A 20,000-nucleotide genomic window follows, 5' to 3' on the forward strand; every position below is an offset into this window, starting at 1 on the left:
CAAAAGAGTTTCAAATGCAATTTCTATGATTTCCCTTTTAATCATTTTGTGTTTTGGATGCCAGGTTTGGAGCATCTGTCCATGTATTTCATGCCACTTCACGTCTTGGTTTCCAGCAGAAATCTCTCTGGTTTCTGAGCTGGTTTCTTCTTCTTCTTCTTCAGATGCAGTTGTCTTCATTTCATTTTCCTCCTCAATGCTTTGGTGTTTGTGATGCCAGATTTGGTGCACATCTTCATCCAGACTATGTTTTATATAGCACATCACTTTTGGGCTTCCAGAAGGAATCTCTTTAGCTTCCGAACCAATTTTGTCTTGCTCACATGGAGTTTCCTTAATTATATCCTCAAAGTCAATGTTTTGGTGTTTTGGATCCCAGATTTGGAGCATATCTTCATCAGTTTGGCACATCATGTCTTGATTTCCAACATTAATTTCTTGTGTTTTTGAGCCTGTTTCTTCTTCTCCAGATGGAGTTTTTATTTCCTCATGTTTATTCTTAATCTCACTAGTTTGGGGTTTTGGATCCCATATTTTTGAATCAGTTTCTTCTTCTCCCTCAGATTGAGTTTCCACTGAGAATTTCTTGATTTCAGACTCAATATTTCGGTGTTCTAAACCCCAGATTTGGTGCAAATCTTCATCATCTTCATGAAACATCACTGTTTTGATTCCAGCAGGATTCTCTTTGCTTTTTGAAGCAGTTTTGTATTTTTCAGGTGGTGTTTTAAATGCAGTTTCCCTGTTTTCATTGTTATCCTCAATATTTTGCTGATTCAGACCACAGGTTTGGAGCATGTCTTCATCTATTGGGAACATTTCTTGGTTTCCAGCAGAAATTTCATGGTGTTTTGGTCCAGTTTCTTCTCCTTCTTCAGACTGAGTTTCACCTGAGGATTTCTTGATTTCAGACGCACTGTTTTGGTGTTTTGCACCAAAATCATCTTCATGAGACACCACTTTTTCAATTCTTGAAGTACTCTGTTTGGTTTCTGAAGTGATTTTGTGTTTTTCAGATTGTGTTTCAAACGTAGTTTCCTCGTTTTTATTGTTATCCTCAATATTTTGCTTTTCTGGACCCCAGATTTGCAGCATTTCTTCAACCTTTTCCAGACACATCATGTCTGGGCTTTCATCATGGATATGTTCACGGGTTTGTACTGGAAACTGATCATCTTTGGCTGCTCCTGCACAGTTTAATGCATCTTCTTCTCCATTATGAATGAATGCGGAGCGTCTTCCCCTAGCGATGGCCTCATTGAGAGCCTTCATGTACTTTAGTTTTTCACCAGCAGAGGGAGTCTTTACCTCTGAACTCTGGGGCAAACACAGCACACTTCACATCACTGCAGAATCACAATTCTCCTACGTATACTAAGCCTGAAAAGCCCATTTTTGAGTGTGCAAGCTTCAAGACAAACTATTTCCTCAATACGAGCACCTGTCAATCTTCATGGGACACACTAAATCTATTCTCAAATATTATTTAGGAGAAATAGAAGGAAAGCATTCGTTATTGACACTGCATCAACCATAATATCAAAGAGCTGTGAGTCGAGAAATAAACCAACAAGAAATATTCATTCCATCCATTCATTTAGGGTTATTACATTATAAAACACATATCATTGAAATTTTGTAGTATTTGGCCATTTTAGACTCGTGACATTTGGCAGCAATTTTACACAAAAAACAAATTATAGACCTAAAAAGTAGTCTTAAAAACAAGAAGCACTTCATTTTTTTAAAGTGAAAAATGACAACAGAGAAAAAAACACACATACCTTTACATATACACATACTTCCCCACTAGACGACACTAATCTACCTCCATTAATTGGACTTAATTAAATAAAAATAGACAGAGCTTACCAACTGTACAATTCCTTTCCATCAAAACAATTCTTTAATTTTAACTTGCTCTATTTTTAAGTAATTTATAAAAAATAAAGTGTATTTTAGAGATTATTTTTAGTATCACCAAAAAAAGGTAATTAAAATAGTACACTCATCCCATAAACAAACGCTTTTCAATTTAAATGATTGTAAATGCAAGACTAAAGTTAAAGGTGCTGTATGTGAGTTTTTCACTCTTCTAAATCATAAAAACACCATCATATGTGTTCAGATTTTCAGAAACATGCTTAGTGAACATTCCTGTTTATCTGAAAAACAATGCTGACGTCAGATATTCTGCTTTGAGAATGTGCGATACGTGCTGGAACATCTGTCTTTGCTATCCGCTTGTTAAGTGTGACGTCACGCGAAGTGGTTTCCAGGTCCAAGCGCTCTATTCAACTGAATGGGGAGACTCATGAAATGGTAATAATAAACGTTTACAAAGTGATTTAAGGCTTTCGAAAATCACGATGGCAGTATATATGTCCATGCCTAATATCTGATGGCCAGAAAGTGATCAATTTTTTTTATAAATTGTTAAATTTTTGGTATTTGTTATGCAGCTAGCCCAGAGATTGTTGTGTACACTATGACTTTATATAAAATTAACTTTAATGTGTGATAGGAATAAAACGCGATCATAAACGAATGATTTCTCCACTCAAATGAATGGCGGCTTGGACCCGGAAACAGTATACATACGTCACAAACACGTCATCACTTAACAAGCGGATGGTCTCTTTTACCAGCCCAATGCCAGTTTAGCCAAATATATTCCAGAACTCCGGGTTGCCAGATGGTGGAAAACATTTCATTCATTCAGTCAGGAAGACTCTCAGAGCATGCGTCTGTGACTGAAATGTGACCTCTGGTGGACAGTAGCAGACTCCGAAATGAGCCGCAGATTCAGAGTTCCACATGAGGTTATTAATTAGCAAATAATATAAATATTACGAACATAAACATTAGGTGAGCAGGTCACATTGTAACACGCTATCTAACGAGATATGCAGTGATGAGCAATTGGGCTGTTTACACCAGACAGAAATGTAAACACAGCCATTCAGAAGCACAGAATAGTGCACTCACTGCACTCCAGCACAATGGTCAGCTTTATAATCTAATGAATACATATTTAAGCTTTTTAACATGATTAAATGTAGACGCTGAATCACTGATATGTGTTAGTTTGCGCTAAATCACAGCTCTAAATGGTTTATTTTATTTTCCAGACCTGAGCTGAACTATCTGCTGCTGCTTTCAGTAGTATGGCAATAAATGTTACGTAAAACAGCATTCAGACTCACATTATTAGCATTTAACACTGAATAAAAGTCAGTTTTCTGAGAAATTGAAGCCATTTGTAATATTTTAATTTCAGGTGTTGGTTTGGACAAAAACTCCTTTTTAATATGGAAAATATTTACTCTATTGCATGTCGTTTCTTTTATTTAGAAGACGACTTAAACCAGCCTCAGTTTCCATAGTCAGACTTACTGCTCTCTGTCTTCAATCTGGCAACCTGCTCTTGCGTGTGTTTTGATCCAGGAATGCAATACCTAGTTCAACCACTGGGTGTCAAACTTACACACGCACCTTTAAAGCTAAGAGAATGCAGCGTTGAATGCATGTATTATAAACGTGACCTCTGCATATCTCATCTGGTGTGTTAATCCCTCTATTGATCAGAGAGATTTGCTCAAACACTCGCAGAGGCACAGAAGCTCCGCTTCTCCATCATATCTGATGCACAAACGCTTTATAAGTCTCGTCTTTACAGGATTCCTATCATCCAGCTTTCCTCCCTGTGTGATCTGATCTCAGGCTCTGTGGTATACGTGACTCTAGTGTGCGTTTCTTTCATAATTCAGCGTCTTGTGTTATTGCACAATATAAATCTGCTGTGATGTCACCTGTGACGAGACGAGACTGTAAATCAGACACTAATGGAGGATCTGTACAAGCCAGCGGAGCATTAAAGCAGCAGATCTTCAGGATAGAGCTATGAAGGAGATTACAGACAGGATTTTGGGTCAAAGATATCAGCAGCAGGAGCACACACACACACACACACACGCACACACACACACGCACGCTCAAACTAAATCTCATGCACACACACACACACACACACAGAAACGTACTCATACAAACATCTTTCTCACACATGCTCACACTCTCCTTTTTCCTCAAAAACTTTCTCTCTCTTTTACTTAAACACAGACACCTTCAAACACTCATTCACACAAACCACACAGTTAATCTCACACAACACTCTCCCCATGCACACACACACACACACACACAGCTCATCTTCTGACTCTCTGATTCTCACACAGATTAAATATCTCCCGCTCTGTGACAGCGCTGGTAAAGACTGTGAGGTGTGTGGAGTTTTTCATCAAGAGCGCTGCAGGAATAATGTGTGTGTGTGTGTGTGTGTGTGTGTGTGTGTGTAAAAGTCAGTGCTCAGAGACTCATTTCACACACCAGTCTGTCACTCTGCGCTCTTCACAAACACTTATTGCCTGAATCTCTCTCTGTGCTTCTCATCGTCACAGCGGTCTCCAACAGTGGAGTCTCCATGCACCCGTTTTTGTGTCTGATTCAAGCGGCAACCTCCCGCTTCCTCTCAGGAAGCCAATACTGAAGTAACTAAAACTGCAATTCATCTGATATTCGGCTAGTCCTGGCCGCTCCTGGCTCCAAAACAGAGCAAATTTCAATTGAGCGCACTGTTAGAATGGCCAACTTTACAGCAGAATAAAGGTGTTTACAGCCTGGTACAAAGAAAGATTTTGGTTAATACAGCTAATATTACCCTTCATGACAACTGTGAGGGGGTGAATTTTTTTATAACTCATCCGTTTCCTTTATATTAAGTTTGCATAATTAAGGGTGTGGCCACTTAAGTGACAGCTAGGTCTCGTTGGTCGCCGTCACGTCACTTCAGCTGAATCCTGCAGATTAGCCACTGAACTCGGCATATTTATCGTATTTTTGTGTTGTTTTATGTGGCTTTACACAGTCAACTGCCTTTTGGACTTGTTTCCTACAATTATTTGATGGCATGGCATGCTGTGTGCACTTAATTGTGCTCACAAACCATTCACGTGGCCTCCGTTTCCCATGTGAGTAAAGCTATTTACTTATATACCATCTCTATACATGTATTTGTTTTATTTAAGATCATTTATCATTTATATTTATATTTAGAGCTGTAATGCACTCCAGAATCTGTCAGATTGATTAGCTGTAGGCTCTAGATCAGTCATCTGAAGCGTTGTCATACAGTGTTATGCTGGAGTTCATCAATAGTCTTACATTTACTAAAACAGACTATATCTGAAGTGTTTGGAAGTAATTCGCGTTTTCCTCCTGTTGAAAAACGTCATAAGAACAATTTTTAGTGGCTCTGTGTGTTACAGCAGTGTTTTTAAAAGTCTAAACACTTTATTGATATAGTGTACAACCAAGCACAAGTGGTCAGAACACAAACGAGTCGCAGGTGATGAAGTATTAAGTGTTCTCCCAAAGTAAAGTGTGTCTGAACCAGGTCCAAGCTAAATGCCAGCAGGTGTCTGTAGCTCCGCCCACTCTCCGCCTCTTTGCCCTTGTTTGGTATCCCACCGTGGGTGTGATGACGCACAAACAAAAACGGCGACGGTTGGCCACGCCTACATGTGGCTTCTATTGCGCTGTTTAGAAACCTATGAGTGACATCACGGACACTACGTTCATATATTTCACAGTCTATGGTCTGATTATAATAAACGTGATCTTTTACCTGAAGGCCATCTGTCAGGTGTTCTGTCTTTACTGGAGCATCTTCAGCATCAGCATCAGCTTTAACCTCCTCAGACTCCTGAAACACAGAGACGGAGCTGATTAAACACACGATCGCAGTTCAACTAGTGAACGAGCACAATGAGTGATCATGCAGGAACAATCATCAGCGCAGTGACAAAACGACTGAATAAACACACACAAAAAAATTAAATTAAAGAATAAAAATGAAGAAACCAACATGTTTATCGGGTTAAACCACTCCAGACCGAGCCAACACATGCTTGACAGACACAAGCAAGACATTTATTCTTCAAACACTGTAAATAAAGTCTTATTAATGGAATAATTAAACAAATCTGCCGTTATTTCCTCAGAACTCTGACCTTTTCCTCTGTCCAAAAGCAGCATCAGAATGATCAGAGTCAGACCAGACCCCTCCAGCTTTGCTGTTTTGCTCCTTTTTGGACTGTTTTTGTTCCACACAATAAAAAATGCGTGAAAGGAAAGCTGCTGAGACTGTTATTTCAGTAAGATGATGTATTTCCTACTGAATATGGAGTAGGGTCTAATCGGGCGTCTCCAACCACCAGTAGAGGATGGTGAAAGAGTTTCTATCATTTATGTAGGTAAGATCCCACTTTATTGTGAGTTTCTCCTTATTTAAAGGGCACCTATGGTGAAAAATCTACTGTTCGAGCTGTTTGTACAGACGTGTGTGTAAGTATAGTGTATAGACCGTCATATCGGGTTGATATAAACACACAAAGTCCTTTTTTTTTTCAATTTACAATTTAACAACAAAAAAAACGGTGGACCAATTGGAGCGGTTTTCAGACCGACCACAACTTTACGTAGGAGAGCGGTCCCCCCGCCCACCAATGTTGATTGACAGCCTCGCGTCACGATCATATCCTCAGTTTCTTTTTGCACGTCCGCTATTTTCAGTCAAAGCGATATCACTAAAGGAACACCCGTGCTCTATTTTTAGATGAAGAGCTCATTGGGCTCAACACAAGATCAATGTTCTCCACATGATCGCTCTAATCGGAATTATTGCTTGTACCTTTTGTATGGCGCGGCGGCATACATTTTGGAGTTCTGGGCGTGGGTTTCTGTCGCGGTGCACGTGGTGGAGCTTCGGGTCAGCGGTGTTGTAAAAAATAAATGAGTTAAAAGAAGAGAGAACCCAGTCCAGGAGACTCGAAACAAGCAGAATTCCTTTACTGAGACGTGTTGGTTAATCTGCAGTCATACAGCGTCTTTAAGATGTCCATGTGTCTGCAAGAGCCTACTAGAGGTCCGCAGTCTGCAAGTTCTGTCACAAGACTGAATTAAGACAAAGATTTCATGTCTATATTGTGTTCTTAGGAGGAGGGGAGATGGCTAAACAAAGCATGCACATTAAGAGTTGTGGTCGGCAGGGTAAACTGCTTTTTCAGGCCTGATCTCATCTTGTTCTGGAGACAGAAACTGCCTGACCAGTTGATCGAAAAGAGAAACAATGGACACAACCATGCTGTGAAACTGACAATTGCATCACTTTGGCTTAGCCTGTAGTCAGCAAGGCAAAGGTTAAATGACCCTTCTAGCTGGCATGCCAATGAAATGATATAATTAAAAACCAAAGAATATAACTTTTCAGTTATACGTAGATTATTGTTCATTTGGAATTAGATGATAGAAATGTATATTTCCACAGCGGCTCGGCGTTGTGTTTGCCCTGGTGGAGGCTTGTGTTTGGAGTTCTGGAATGCGTGGCGCGACGATTCGGGACACTTCATGTTTCAAAGACACAAATGATTGTGTACTCTCTGCTTGGTCTGTGTCCGACTCGTACATGTACGGCTGAATGCTGATCCTAGCTCAGCTTAGCTTCTCCCTCTCTATCTGTCAGCCTGTCTGTTGCAAACACAGAGCGTAGGAGCTCTTGGCCCCACCCCCTTGTTACGTTGGGCGGGAAGCCGAAACTGTGAAGCAACACGCCCCTAATACAGGAAACAGTGTACACACCCTAACCTGACACTTTTGAACACATTATAATAAAAACACCAGGGGCCTCATGTATCAACGCTGCGTATGCACAAAAACTTTGTGTACGCCAGGTTTCACGCTCAGAATCGCTCACGTTTGGATTTACTAATGATGAACTGAACGTGGGGATGTGCGCAGCTTCACGGCAGCTTTCTGGCAGGCGTACGCACATTTTTTGTGCGTGTCTGTTTTATTTCCATTGGCGACTCCTAGAGGCAGTTGTGTTAAATTCCTCTCTACAAAGTGTCTGAGCCTTGCAATGGCAGCTGTATGAGACGGGTTCATCTAGCAGGTATATAAGGTTTCCATACCATACAGTTGACCAGCTAAACATTAAAGCACAATTTGCAGCGGTCGCCTGTTTTCCCAATGTAATCTGAGCGATCTACCGCACACACATTGCTATAAAGACACTATCTGAAAATGAATTTGCATGCGTGAATCAGAAACATTTCCATTCAATAAATGTGCAAATAAAATATGATGCTTATTGATATGAACTTATTGATGATTCCTACTTGTCTTTCTCGTGATAAATAGTAGGCAAAATCTGATATGTTGCGGGGGAAAAAACAAGAAAGAGATCATCAGACGCTGGATTCGAGCCGAGTTCATGCTCGAATGTGTCAAAACATGTTAACATGTGTCTTACGAGCTGCGCCACTGAGACTGATAAGAGTTCTGCAACATTTTACAGATATAAACCAGACTATTTCTTTTTTTAATGCACTCAGTGCGATGTTCAGACCCAACTGTGTTGACCGCATCAGCTAAACTCTCCCACTCTATTTTTTTCTTTTGTTGTTAATTCCGGAGAACAAACTTGCAAATAACACCGCTTTCCTCCGGTCTACCTCTGAAAGCAGCACCTCCAATTCACATTCTGTTCAAAGTTTCTCTTCTTGCTTGCTTTTGCCATTGCTTTTTTGTTGGGTTTTGCCATTAGCATAGTCATTAGCATATTCATACGGGGGCGGAGGCAGGGAGGGGTTTTGCGCTCATGCATGTTGCGCTCAGTTTCACGTTCATTCAGATGTACAAAAGAATATGCGTGAGATTCGGCGTACGCAGTGTTTCATACATCTGAATTTTTTTCTGCGTATGCACATTTACAGCTTTGTGCGTACGCAATGTTTTAGTAAGATTTCCACGCAAGTCTTCGTACATGAGGCCCCTGAACTGTGTGTTGAACTGAACCTAAACTGGCACACTCAGAACAACCAGAATATTCATATTAAATCATAAAAAAGGGGTAAACTATGTGCCCTTTAAGATTCAATAACTACAGCATGAGTGAGAAACAAACATCCTTCTATTATTGTGAGTTGTATTAGTTTGTCGTTGCATGCATTTGTAATTTCACATACTTGTCAACCAAAATAAATAACCTAACATCCTTCGACCCCCTATCTATCCTAACTATCCTTTTAACTCCGGATTAGTTTGCGGAAGCGGCTGAAAATGCCGCCTCTGGAGGACAGAAACACATCATCTGTCTGGCAACCAGGTGAAAAAACCCTCTCCTGTACTTTAAATTTGGACGGCAATACCTAGCTCAACCACTAGGGGCTGGTTTCCACTGAGTGGTACAGTACGGTACGGGTCACCTTTATCAGGCTTGCGTTTCCACTGCTGAAAGGGTACCAATGGTACTCTTTTGGTGGGCGTGGTGTACGACAAAGTTTCAGACGACGTATTTTTCACTCCAGGAAATGTCTACAGTACAGCTGTACGGGTCGTTCACACAGTGGCGTAGCGCAAAATGCGGAGGCCCCCCTGCAGGGATCGCTGACGGGGCCCCCTGATGAAGAGGGGGGGGGATACGTCATACGTCAATTTGCATATCACTGGCGTCATCACGTTTTTACCGTTTCTGTTTGTTTAACAGCCTATGGTTAATAAAGGGGTATTTATAATTGCACTACACTTTATATACGCATGTTTATTTAACTAAATGTATTGCTGTTTGAATACAGCATGTCATTATAGATGTGTAGTGAATGTGCAGTAATCTCTCATATGTAATAAACTCAGACAAGTTCAGAAACTGTCACTAATATCTGTGATTGTGAACAAGAAAAGAATAAACGGTCCAATTAAATTGTTAAAATAAAGTAGAAGTAGATCGGTTTGACTGTACAAGGGAAATACCTTCACACTGCCTGTGCTAAATCATTTGTCGTCGGTACGCAGAGGGGTGATCTGCTCTCGGGCTGCAGGTGGGAGAGGCTGCTGTAGAGGACTGACTGGGCCGCCTGTCAGTGCTGTGAGGCGGGGGAGGGGCCGGCGGCGTCACACGCAGCTCGTTGAGAAGAGTAGGGACGGTACGGTATGGACAAATGACAGTCTAAAAAAATCTCCAATAACACACAAAAAAGTCGCTAGATTTGTCGCTAGGGGGGTCTGAAAAGTCGCTAAATCTAGTGACAAAGTCGCTAAGTTGGCAACATTGGCGGCAAGCAATCAGAATGAAGTAGTCCACCGCTTGAGAGGTGTTCAGAGAACACAGACCTGTGAACTTTGGTTCCGACCACAGTTGTTCCCAAGAGTTTGATTATTGCGGTTGCCGGTGGATTTTTAATTATTGAAAATCGCGACGACGCGGGGCTCCCTAATCACGCGGGGCCCCCTCGCGGTGCGTGCCCTGCGGGCCCGTCCGCTACGCCACTGCGTTCACATATATGAGAAGCACTTCTTACAACACAGATGCTTTATACACATAAATACTGTATAAATGTTCATTATTAACTTTTCTATCAACAGGACTTGAGTATAAATAAATGAACGTATATGAACACATACAGCCCCTTGCAGTCTCCGCTATGTTACCAATTACAGACAAATCACACACAGCAGACATTTAGTCCTTATTCAGGTTCAAAAACAACAGGAAATATATCCCAGAGTCAGAGCAGACCTCTCATCTGTGTGTGTAATCTTCAGCAGCACGTGTAGCCTCTGTAATGCTGTTCACACCAGACGTGGAACGCACGGATAAATCACGCTATTCGCGCGTAAATTGAACATTTGAGGTTACTCGCTTCATTCGCGTGTCAAATTCACTTCAAAACAGACGCGGATTAGCGTGATGGGCAGGGCTTCTGTCTGCCCGGTGACTGTAGCTATGTTGCTAAATGGTTAACATGGATTTTATGAAGAAAATAACAGTGTTTATGTGCTTTATGAAGGATAATAAACAGCGTCGATACGTTTATGGCCGTGTCTGAGTCCACTAGATTCTTTCAGAGGTGCATCAGCGGTGCTTCTGACTGAGCCCAGCCCAGTTTGATGAACTTGTTGTCGGTGTCGGCTGGAGGATTTCCCCCGGGACTCCAACAACTGGTGTACGTCACAATCACACCCCCACACGAGCAAGCTCCTGATTGGTTAACGTGGCGCGAATGTCTGCTGAAGTTCAGACTTTTGAACTCAAGCAATTCACGCGAAACGCGCATCAAATGCACAAATGCTCAATTCGTGCCGTGCCATTCGCACGTATCACGTCATTCGCACCGCACCATTCACGCAATTCTTGTCATTTGTGCCATCATTCACGCGTATCGCGCCACAGGATGTCTATTCGCGCATTTGCATTGACTTAACATGTAAATGCGCTTGACGTGTGTTCCGCATCTAGTGTGAACGCAGCATTAGAGTAACTCCATCATTCTGAGTTCATAATAGTCCAAAAGCTGCTCATAATAGTTCAACATGGCATTGCGTTCATGTTTTAGGTGGCAGACGCATCATTTGCTGCTGTTTTTTCTGGATTCGCTTTTGTTTTTTCACGCTTCACTCTCGTGTTTGTTCCTTTCTAACAGGATCGGATATCAAAGAGCTTCAATATTCACGAGCACGTTATTAATATGAGCTCAAAAAGTTCCTTATTTCAAATATAGACGAGATCGCAAGCTCTCTGGAGAAAGCGAAACCGCTCGCACTTTTAGACGGGCTCGTAAAACAACAGCAGGGGGCAGCAGATTCTGTCTTTGTGGCTGTTCATCAAGACGACGACAAGGTTTGTTTGAGCTCGGGTCGACCATGGCTTGTTATTATATGCATATAATATTACAGTGTGATCTCTCGGCTGTGTATTTTAAACATGGCGGTCTCTTTGTTTTCATTCTGACTTGTTGCGTAAGCGAATGGCGTATTTCTGTAAATCAATAGCGTTCAGCTGCGTGTCTAGCAGCCTTTTCTGGCGAAAGGGTGCCGAAAAAGTGGTTTGGTACACCTTTTGACAGTGGAAACGGCCAGAAAAGCGAACTGTACTGAACCACTCAGTGGAAACAGGCCATAGGAGTCAACACTACATACTGCACTAATAAGTGTAAATGACTTTTCTCATCCAATTAGGAGTGAATATCTGCCTTTATGTTTCCTTTTTCCAACATAGTTACACAATTTATGCATGCATTTCTGAAATTTTCATTATGTTTGAACATGTCAGACCTTATATATCTTGTTTACTTTTAACAATCCTACATACTCCAGCATTACCTATAAATCAGGGCTCGAAATTAACTTTTTTACTTGGTAGCACCGGTGCTCCCAACTTCAAATATTTAGGAGCACCAAAAAAAATTTAGGAGCACCAGAAAAAAATTAGGAGCACCCACCAAAGATGATTGAGCACCGCTGCAAATTGTTTTTTAAGGGATTTATTGTATTTTAAAACAACATTAATAGGACTGACAAAAACCAGAAACAGCTGCAGCTAACTAATGCTGCGAGGACATTGATATTTGTGTGCAATAATTCCAAAATGAATGTCTAATAATTAGGCCATGGAATATTAATGATGATTAAAAAATGACAATAATAGTAACAATGAATTCCATTTCTCATTATGATGCTGCCTTGAATGTGCATGAATGTAGGTTATCTGCTATAAAAAGTCTGTTACTTTATGAAAAATAATTGTATAGTTTGCATCAAACAAAAATGAAGCATTGCAGTAAGAAATATTTATTTTGTACTGCTGTTTTTATATGCATGTAAATTTAATAAATAATATTTCTGCTGCAAAACAAACAAAAGATTATAATAAATCATTCAATTCAATGATGAAAGCTGCAAAGCAGTCATCAGTAAATAAATAAAAAAATAATATACATCTCAAAAAAGAACAGACAAAGAAAGTAAGTAAAGTCTCACTTCTATCACTCTTTAAAAGTTTTGGTTTCAGTTTGTGTCAATTTAAAGGTTCAGTCTGAGCTGATCTTCATGTTTCTGTGTTAGTGGAAAAGCAGGCGAGTCAGCCGACCCAATTTATGAGCAGGCAGAGCAGGATTCTTGCACTGACCACCGGCCCAATACCGCTGTTTGTTATGAGCCGCAGTTTCAGTGTAAACTTAGTAAAGGCGAGCTTCTTTGGCGATGATATGTACAGTATTAGATTTGACTTTTAGCGGACATTTGCGCTGAACATGCAGTGAATGCGACGCATGGAGATTCGGGCACCTTCTCCAAGAAGCGCGTACTCGATTGATCTCAGCTGGCGGATCATTATTCACCACGTGACGTATCATGATCGCTCTCATCTGCGCCTCAACTTTAGGTGGGGTTTGCAAACCTGTGTGCTTTAAGTTTTTACTCTTCAGCCGTTTGCATTTCCCGTGGTCATAAAAGCTCCTTCCCTGTCATCTGACAGCGGAATACCTTGAGTGAATGACAGCTAATATGAACCAATATAGCGGCAGGGAAGAGCGATTCAGCACGTTTTTACAAAAAATCAAAACAGGTCGCACTACAACCATTATCAGCAGTCGCACTAATGCTCCCAGATATATTATGAGGTCGCATAGATTAATTTTCGGGCGCATATGCGACCAAAATGGTCGCAATTTCGAGCCCTGTAAATGATATTTCGTTGGTGAACTACCTTTGGGTTAGTTTGTGGATGCGGCTGAAATGCCACCTCTGGAGGACAGAACCAAGTTTTGATGGTCAGACACACTGTTTGTGTCGTCAATCTGGCAACCAAGTGAAAAAAACCCTCTCCAGTATTTTGAATTTGAACTGCAATACCTAATTGAACCACAAGGTGTCGATCTTGTCACCCAATTAGGAGTGAACATCTGCCTTTACGTTCATTTTTGCAACATAATTCCACATTTCCCTAATGCAATTCTGAAAATGTCAACTTTATATCTGGCCTTTATATTCTGTAAGTCTTTTCCATCTTGATTGTTTTTAAAATCCTACATACTGCACCATTACCAGGAGGACAGAAGCAAGTTTTGATAGTCAGACATGCTCACTTCTGTTTGTGTTGTCGATCTGGCAACCAAGTAGAAAAATAAAACCCTCTCTTGGATTTTGGACTACAATCCCTAATTCAACCACTAGGCTAATCCTACAAACTGCATCATGCAACTGTGGGTTAGTCTGTGTGTGGAGCTCAAATTTGCACAGATAGATGCTGTTTAGTGAATATTAGAGCACACACACACACATCTTACGTGTGTTTTACTGAGCGGCGGCGGATGTGAACAGTGTGCTGTAGACGTGTTCAGCCTTCTGTCCCACTCGCTCACAGCACACGCTTCATTACTGAGCTGCAGAAACGACCTCTTCAGCTCACTGACGCTCTGATGATGCTGCACCAGCTCTGTGGGCGTGTCTTTCTCCTGACCCACCAATCACAGCACACACAGACACATCAGTGGGCGGAGCTTCGCAAAGACTTAAAGATCACTCACTTCAGATTGAAGCTTGTTTTCGCCACAGAAATTAATAAATGAATGATCAACCTTTTTACTGACATTCTTTGTTTATGTTTTGTTTCTTAAAGCTTTTAGGTTTTATTTCAGATTTTTTTTCCCTCCGAGACTTGCATTTGCATGTCAAAACTTTTTCAAATACATAAAAAAAAATAAAAAATTACTGCTAATTTTTCAGCACATAAATAAGTTTTATCCCTCAGAATTGTAAGCTTATTTCACATAACTCTTACTCTTATTGTCAAAATTATAAACATAAAAGTTAAAAATTCAAAAATTATAATAGTTTTTAGCATGTAATTGTGACGTTTTCCCTCTGAGATTTGGGTTTGCATGTCACAACTGTTTACAAAAAGTATTAAAAATATAAAACAGACTTTCTAAAATCAGAATTGTGAGTTTACATCGCAGACCTCTTCAATTGAATAATTTCTGCCATTACATTTAATAGTGAACATTTATTATGTGTTTAATGACTATTATGAGTTATTATGAGTTCAATACTGGTGTTTATCGCACACAAATTAAAATTAATATCACATAATTCTGACTTTCTTCCCCAGAATCGCAATTATAAACTTGAAACTTTCTTAAAATCACAATCGTGACTTTTTTTCCCCTCAGAATTGCTTTTTCTTTGCATTTTTATCTTGAAATTCTGACATTTTTTATTAGGTATTAAAAATATAAATGACACTTTTTACATGACGATCAGGACTTTTTCTACACAACTGTGAGTTTTTCCTCTACCAATTACAAGCTAACGTTGAATTTCTGTATAACAGTAATGAATGTAAGGTTCTAACAAATTGATGTGAATCAGTGGTTTAATCTTGTGCATGGATCAAGTTAATTCCAAGTCGACAGAGGTACCTCTTTATTTGGTTTATTATATTTATTATTATTATTATTTTGTTTTGTGCATTTGATTGGTTGAATTATTCAAACGCTTGTTGGAATGGGTTTGAAAATTTTTCTGTTGTAAAACATGTATAGAGTGTTATTTTGAGGTTGTAAGGAGACCTGATTGAATAATAGTAGAATGCAATTTAAACTGATTTAGTCTGATTTATTTTGTCTTTAGCTCTATAAGGGGTTACTAGGGTTATTGCACTGCTAGTGTATCCCAGGTAGCACTGACTTTATAAATATTATTTTTTAATTTTTTACTTATAAATATATAAGTTGGCACCCCTACCCAGTCAGATCGCTACAAGTCAATTCGGTTTGTTTTTTTACTATGTAATTTCAACTATTTCTCTTGCCAATTCAGATTTAACTTTTATATGTTTAAGATCACATTCTGTGATTTGACTTTCTTCCGCAGAATCACAACTATAAACTTTTAACTTTTACATCTTGCAACCTATTTCTATTTATCAAAAGAAAAATAATGTTTCCTATGAAATCTGAGCCTACATCTTGCAATAGCTTTTATTATTACACTCTCGCACACAATATTTTGTATATAAAATGATGGGTCACACTTTAAAAAAAGGTTTCACTACTACTAATTATGAACAATAGTTGTAGAGCCTTTAATAATAATAATAATAATAATAATTCAGTAATTTTGTTCATTATTAACAAAGTGTATAAAATGACACTTTTTACATGACGATCATGACTTTTTCTACACAACTGTGTAGAAATGAGTGTAACTTTAGTCTATTTTTTTGCTATGCAGTTTCAACTATTTTTTTTTTGCCAATTCAGATTTATTTTTTAAATGTTCAAGATCACATTTTGCCGTTCAGCTTTCTTCCACAGAATCACAATTATAAACATCTTTTAAACTCGTTTTTATTTAACAAAAGAATAAACATAATTCTCACTTTAAATCTCAACTCTGACTTTTTCATTGTTTCCTAGGAACTCTGAGTCTACATCTTGCAATTGCTTTTATTTTTACACAATATTTTGTATATAAAAACTATGGGCTACACTTTACAATAAGGTTTCACTACTTAATGTAATTACTAACATGAACTATTTATTAATCATAATAATTCATGGTTTTATTACAATCCAAATTCATGCTTGTTAATGAACCGTGAGTTAACATGAATTAACAATGAACAGCTGTATTTTCATTAACTAACATGAACAAGCACTGTAATAAATGTATTGATCATTGTTTGTTCAGGTTAGCAAATGCATCAACTAAAATATTGTAAAGTGTTAACAAATTATGACTTTGGGTTTCTGTCACCAGTCAGGATTTAATATCTGTCAATTCGCTTGAAAAGAAAAAGAAAAAAAAACTTTTATTCTTGCAATTCCCAAACTTTAAAGCTTTTATTTTGCTGTTTTGACTTTTTCCACTAAATGTTTAGTTTACATCTCACTTAGTTATTTTTATTCATCAATGCAATTTCTACTTTTTATTTGTTTCACAATTGTTAATTCATATTCCACAATATAATCAACAGATTACATTTTTTAATTGACGTTTCCCTCCGAGAATTTCACTTTAATTTGTACATTTTTAATATCTGTAGCAAAAACAAGCTTCTCTGTATCTTTATTGATCAAAGCAGCCGGATGCATTAGTGATTTCTTGAAATTTACCATCCTGATTACTTGTTAAATATTAAGAACACTTCTGAATGTTTTAATTCATGCAAAGTCTTGAAAAACTCTAAAACTTAAATATGAACCACCAAAGTGCTGTTATCCTCCTGTAGTTCTAGTTTCCCATAACAAAATCAGCTCATACTGTATGCCGTCATGTGAATTCAGATCATATGAGTGTTAAACCCAAACACACACATGCAGGCCATCTCATGCTTCACAAACCTCCAACATGAGATTACTGTGCTTGACAAACACATTCTCTCCTTTAATCCGCTTTATGAAACTATACTAGAAAAACACAAGAACAAAAAAAAACATTGAAATCTTCTGAGAAGCTCATCTCAGACACTGCTGGGAAACTGAGGGGGACAATAAACAAAACAATGAAAACTGATGATGATTTTCTGTTCAGACCAAACACAGGAGGTTTTCTGCTCACATGACGAATGATGAAAACCAACACAACAGCATCAAACCTCCTCCTCATACTGAAATCTGACATATGACAATATATGCACACGTTAGATTTCACAGATATAACAATATAGGGGTAACACTTTAGTTCAAGTACCAATTCTCACTATTAACTTCTGGCTTATTACCTGCACATTATTAAGATATTGTCTGTTGATTAGTGTTTAATCTTATTCTTCATCCCTAATCCGGCCCAATAAACACAATGACTAGCCTAATTACTATCCAAAAGCAGCAAGTTAAGAGTTTGTTGAGGTAAAATTTACAGTTAATTGCTTATTAATAGCGAGGTTTGTGCCTGAAAATAGTAAGTGTATATACAGTTGAAGTCAAAATGATTAGCCCTCCTCTCAATTTTAAAATATTTTAGTGTGCTCAGGGCCTAAGAGCTTACCATGTTATAAAAACATCTCATATTAGCTTACATCAAAGACAAAACCACAGCTTCTGGAGTGTTCTAATATATGATGTAATAGGGTGGATAGGCCCCGCCTCCACTGCAGATTGATGCCCACTTCTACTCAGTTTATTTGTTAATATGCAAATCAGAAAAGTGGGCGTTAACTTTTAAGTCAACAAACGGCCACACCCATTCAATTAGAGTTCCTTTGAGGCTCAAAAACTACAACTACTATAGACAATTAATCAGGTTTTTTTTTACATTTTAGATCCTATTCTAAGCGGACATCAGAGAAAAGCAGAAAATAAACAACTGAGGAAGCTTATATTCCTTTTAATTAACAATGTAACCTCATTATAAAGTCTTACCCAAACATGTACAAATGCATTCAAATGATAAACACACCAGTACCAATTATAACAATTAAAGAGCCCCTGTTATGGGCTTTTGAGAATGATCTTCATGCATTGTGCAGCACAGCTCTGAGTGAATGAACACATCCAGCCGAGGTTTAAAATAAAAGACTCAACTCAGAGTCGTTTAAATGATTCGTTATTCATACGAATCTTTTTTAGCTTGTTTGTATCGACATAAACGCGAAACAATACCAAATATGAAGTGCTGGATCTGGTCAAATGCGAACGCGCCTTTCAAACGCTAGCAGAGTGCATGTGTGTGTGAGGCTGATCATGACTAAAGAGGAGTAAACACTAAAGAGTGAACGTTCTGCTGATTAATGCAATAATCTACCCTGCAACGGCCATTTGTTAAGGGATGGATCGGAAAAGACTATTGATGTATGGCACTTTGTCAGTACACAGTTCAGGGATCATTTTCTCCTTCCTCCAGTTTACAAGTGTTAGTAAATGTGTTTAATATAGCTGCCTCTTTGTATTCTCTACCTTGCAAACTATGTATTTAATTGTGTTTTGTTATATGTAATCGCTCCACACGGCTTGTACTGTATCTGTTTATATTCTCAAATCATGTCTAAGGGTGCTTTCACACCTGCCTGATTTAGTTGGGTTGAATTGCAGTAGAGTTCAATTTCCCTTTTGGTACGGTCCGTTTGGGCACCTGTGAATGTAGCAATCACACTCAAGTGCGCACCAAAAGTGGACCAAAAAAAGCGTACTGACAGTTGCGGTATGCTTTCAAACGAACCATGGAGCGGTTCGTTTGTGGTGAGAATATGAATCTAAAACAGACCCAACCGCAAAACGTGCTGCGCCTTTTCAGACTAATGCAGCTGCTGTAGTCTGATGCACTGTGCATTATGGGATGTGGAGGAGAAATATTCGTTGACATCGCTTTACCAACAGTTTTAAACAGAGAGAGAGAGAGAGAGAGGGAAAAACATTATCTGACGAATCATCGGTAATATTTGCGGAAGATGACCTAGTCGCAGTTTAGCTAAATGAATTCACGCCTCATCCTGAAGTGCTGTGCGATGCACCTTCGCTGTTTGCAATGCATTAAAACATCCAGCCCCAGCCGCAATTCATTCTCGAAATGTATAGTTTGTCAAAAGTGATGTATGTAAATGTAGGGAATATGTTATCTTTTCCTTTCCTCCGGGGGAGCTGTTTGTTGTGTTAGAGCTGCTATTTGGCCTTAGTTGTAGTGATGGGAAGTTCGGATCATTTTACTGACTCAAGTCTTTGAGCCTGTTGTTGGAGACCCCCAAACCAAAATATGACCCTTTATAATGCACAATAAGGGCTCTTTAACTTCAGGGCTTACTATCTGACCGTTATTAAAGTATTAACTGTTTTTTAATAATTATTTTTTCAGGGTTTTCATCGTTATTTTGGACAGGAAAGCAGAGAGAATTGACAGGAAAGCATTGGGAGCAGAGAGAGGGGAAGGATCGGCAAAGGACCACAAGGTGGAATCGAACTCGGGTCGCCATGAGCACCGGAGTGCATGTGTCGACGCACTAACCACTACACCACTGGCACCTAAACCTAAATACTAACTTTTATTAAAAGTTTATAAAGCTTAAAGTCTTATTCAATGCTGTTAATAGCGTGAATTGTGCATTAAAATAAAGTCTGACCACTCAACTATCTTAATTATAATTGGTATGTGAATATATATGTTCA

At 39.0% G+C, this 20,000-nt stretch overlaps 1 protein-coding gene across 11 annotated transcripts in view; it reads right to left on the reverse strand.

Annotated features, from left to right (window-relative positions):
* Positions 1-20,000, reverse strand: part of epb41l3b (erythrocyte membrane protein band 4.1-like 3b) — a gene marked incomplete at its 5' end in the record, with an annotated part of 118,334 nt that overhangs the window by 15,371 nt on the left and 82,963 nt on the right. For 9 of the 11 annotated variants that reach the window (NM_001443248.1, NM_001443250.1, NM_001443249.1 and 6 more), the window contains 1 exon segment: positions 5,687-5,764. In NM_001443248.1, the coding sequence (NP_001430177.1) occupies positions 5,687-5,764 (78 nt within the window). 11 annotated transcript variants of the gene reach the window in all.

The sequence above is a fragment of the Danio rerio genome, chromosome 2 (assembly GCF_052040795.2).
Source record: "Danio rerio strain M-AB ecotype USA chromosome 2, GRCz13ab, whole genome shotgun sequence".
In the NCBI taxonomy this organism is placed as follows: domain Eukaryota; kingdom Metazoa; phylum Chordata; class Actinopteri; order Cypriniformes; family Danionidae; genus Danio; species Danio rerio.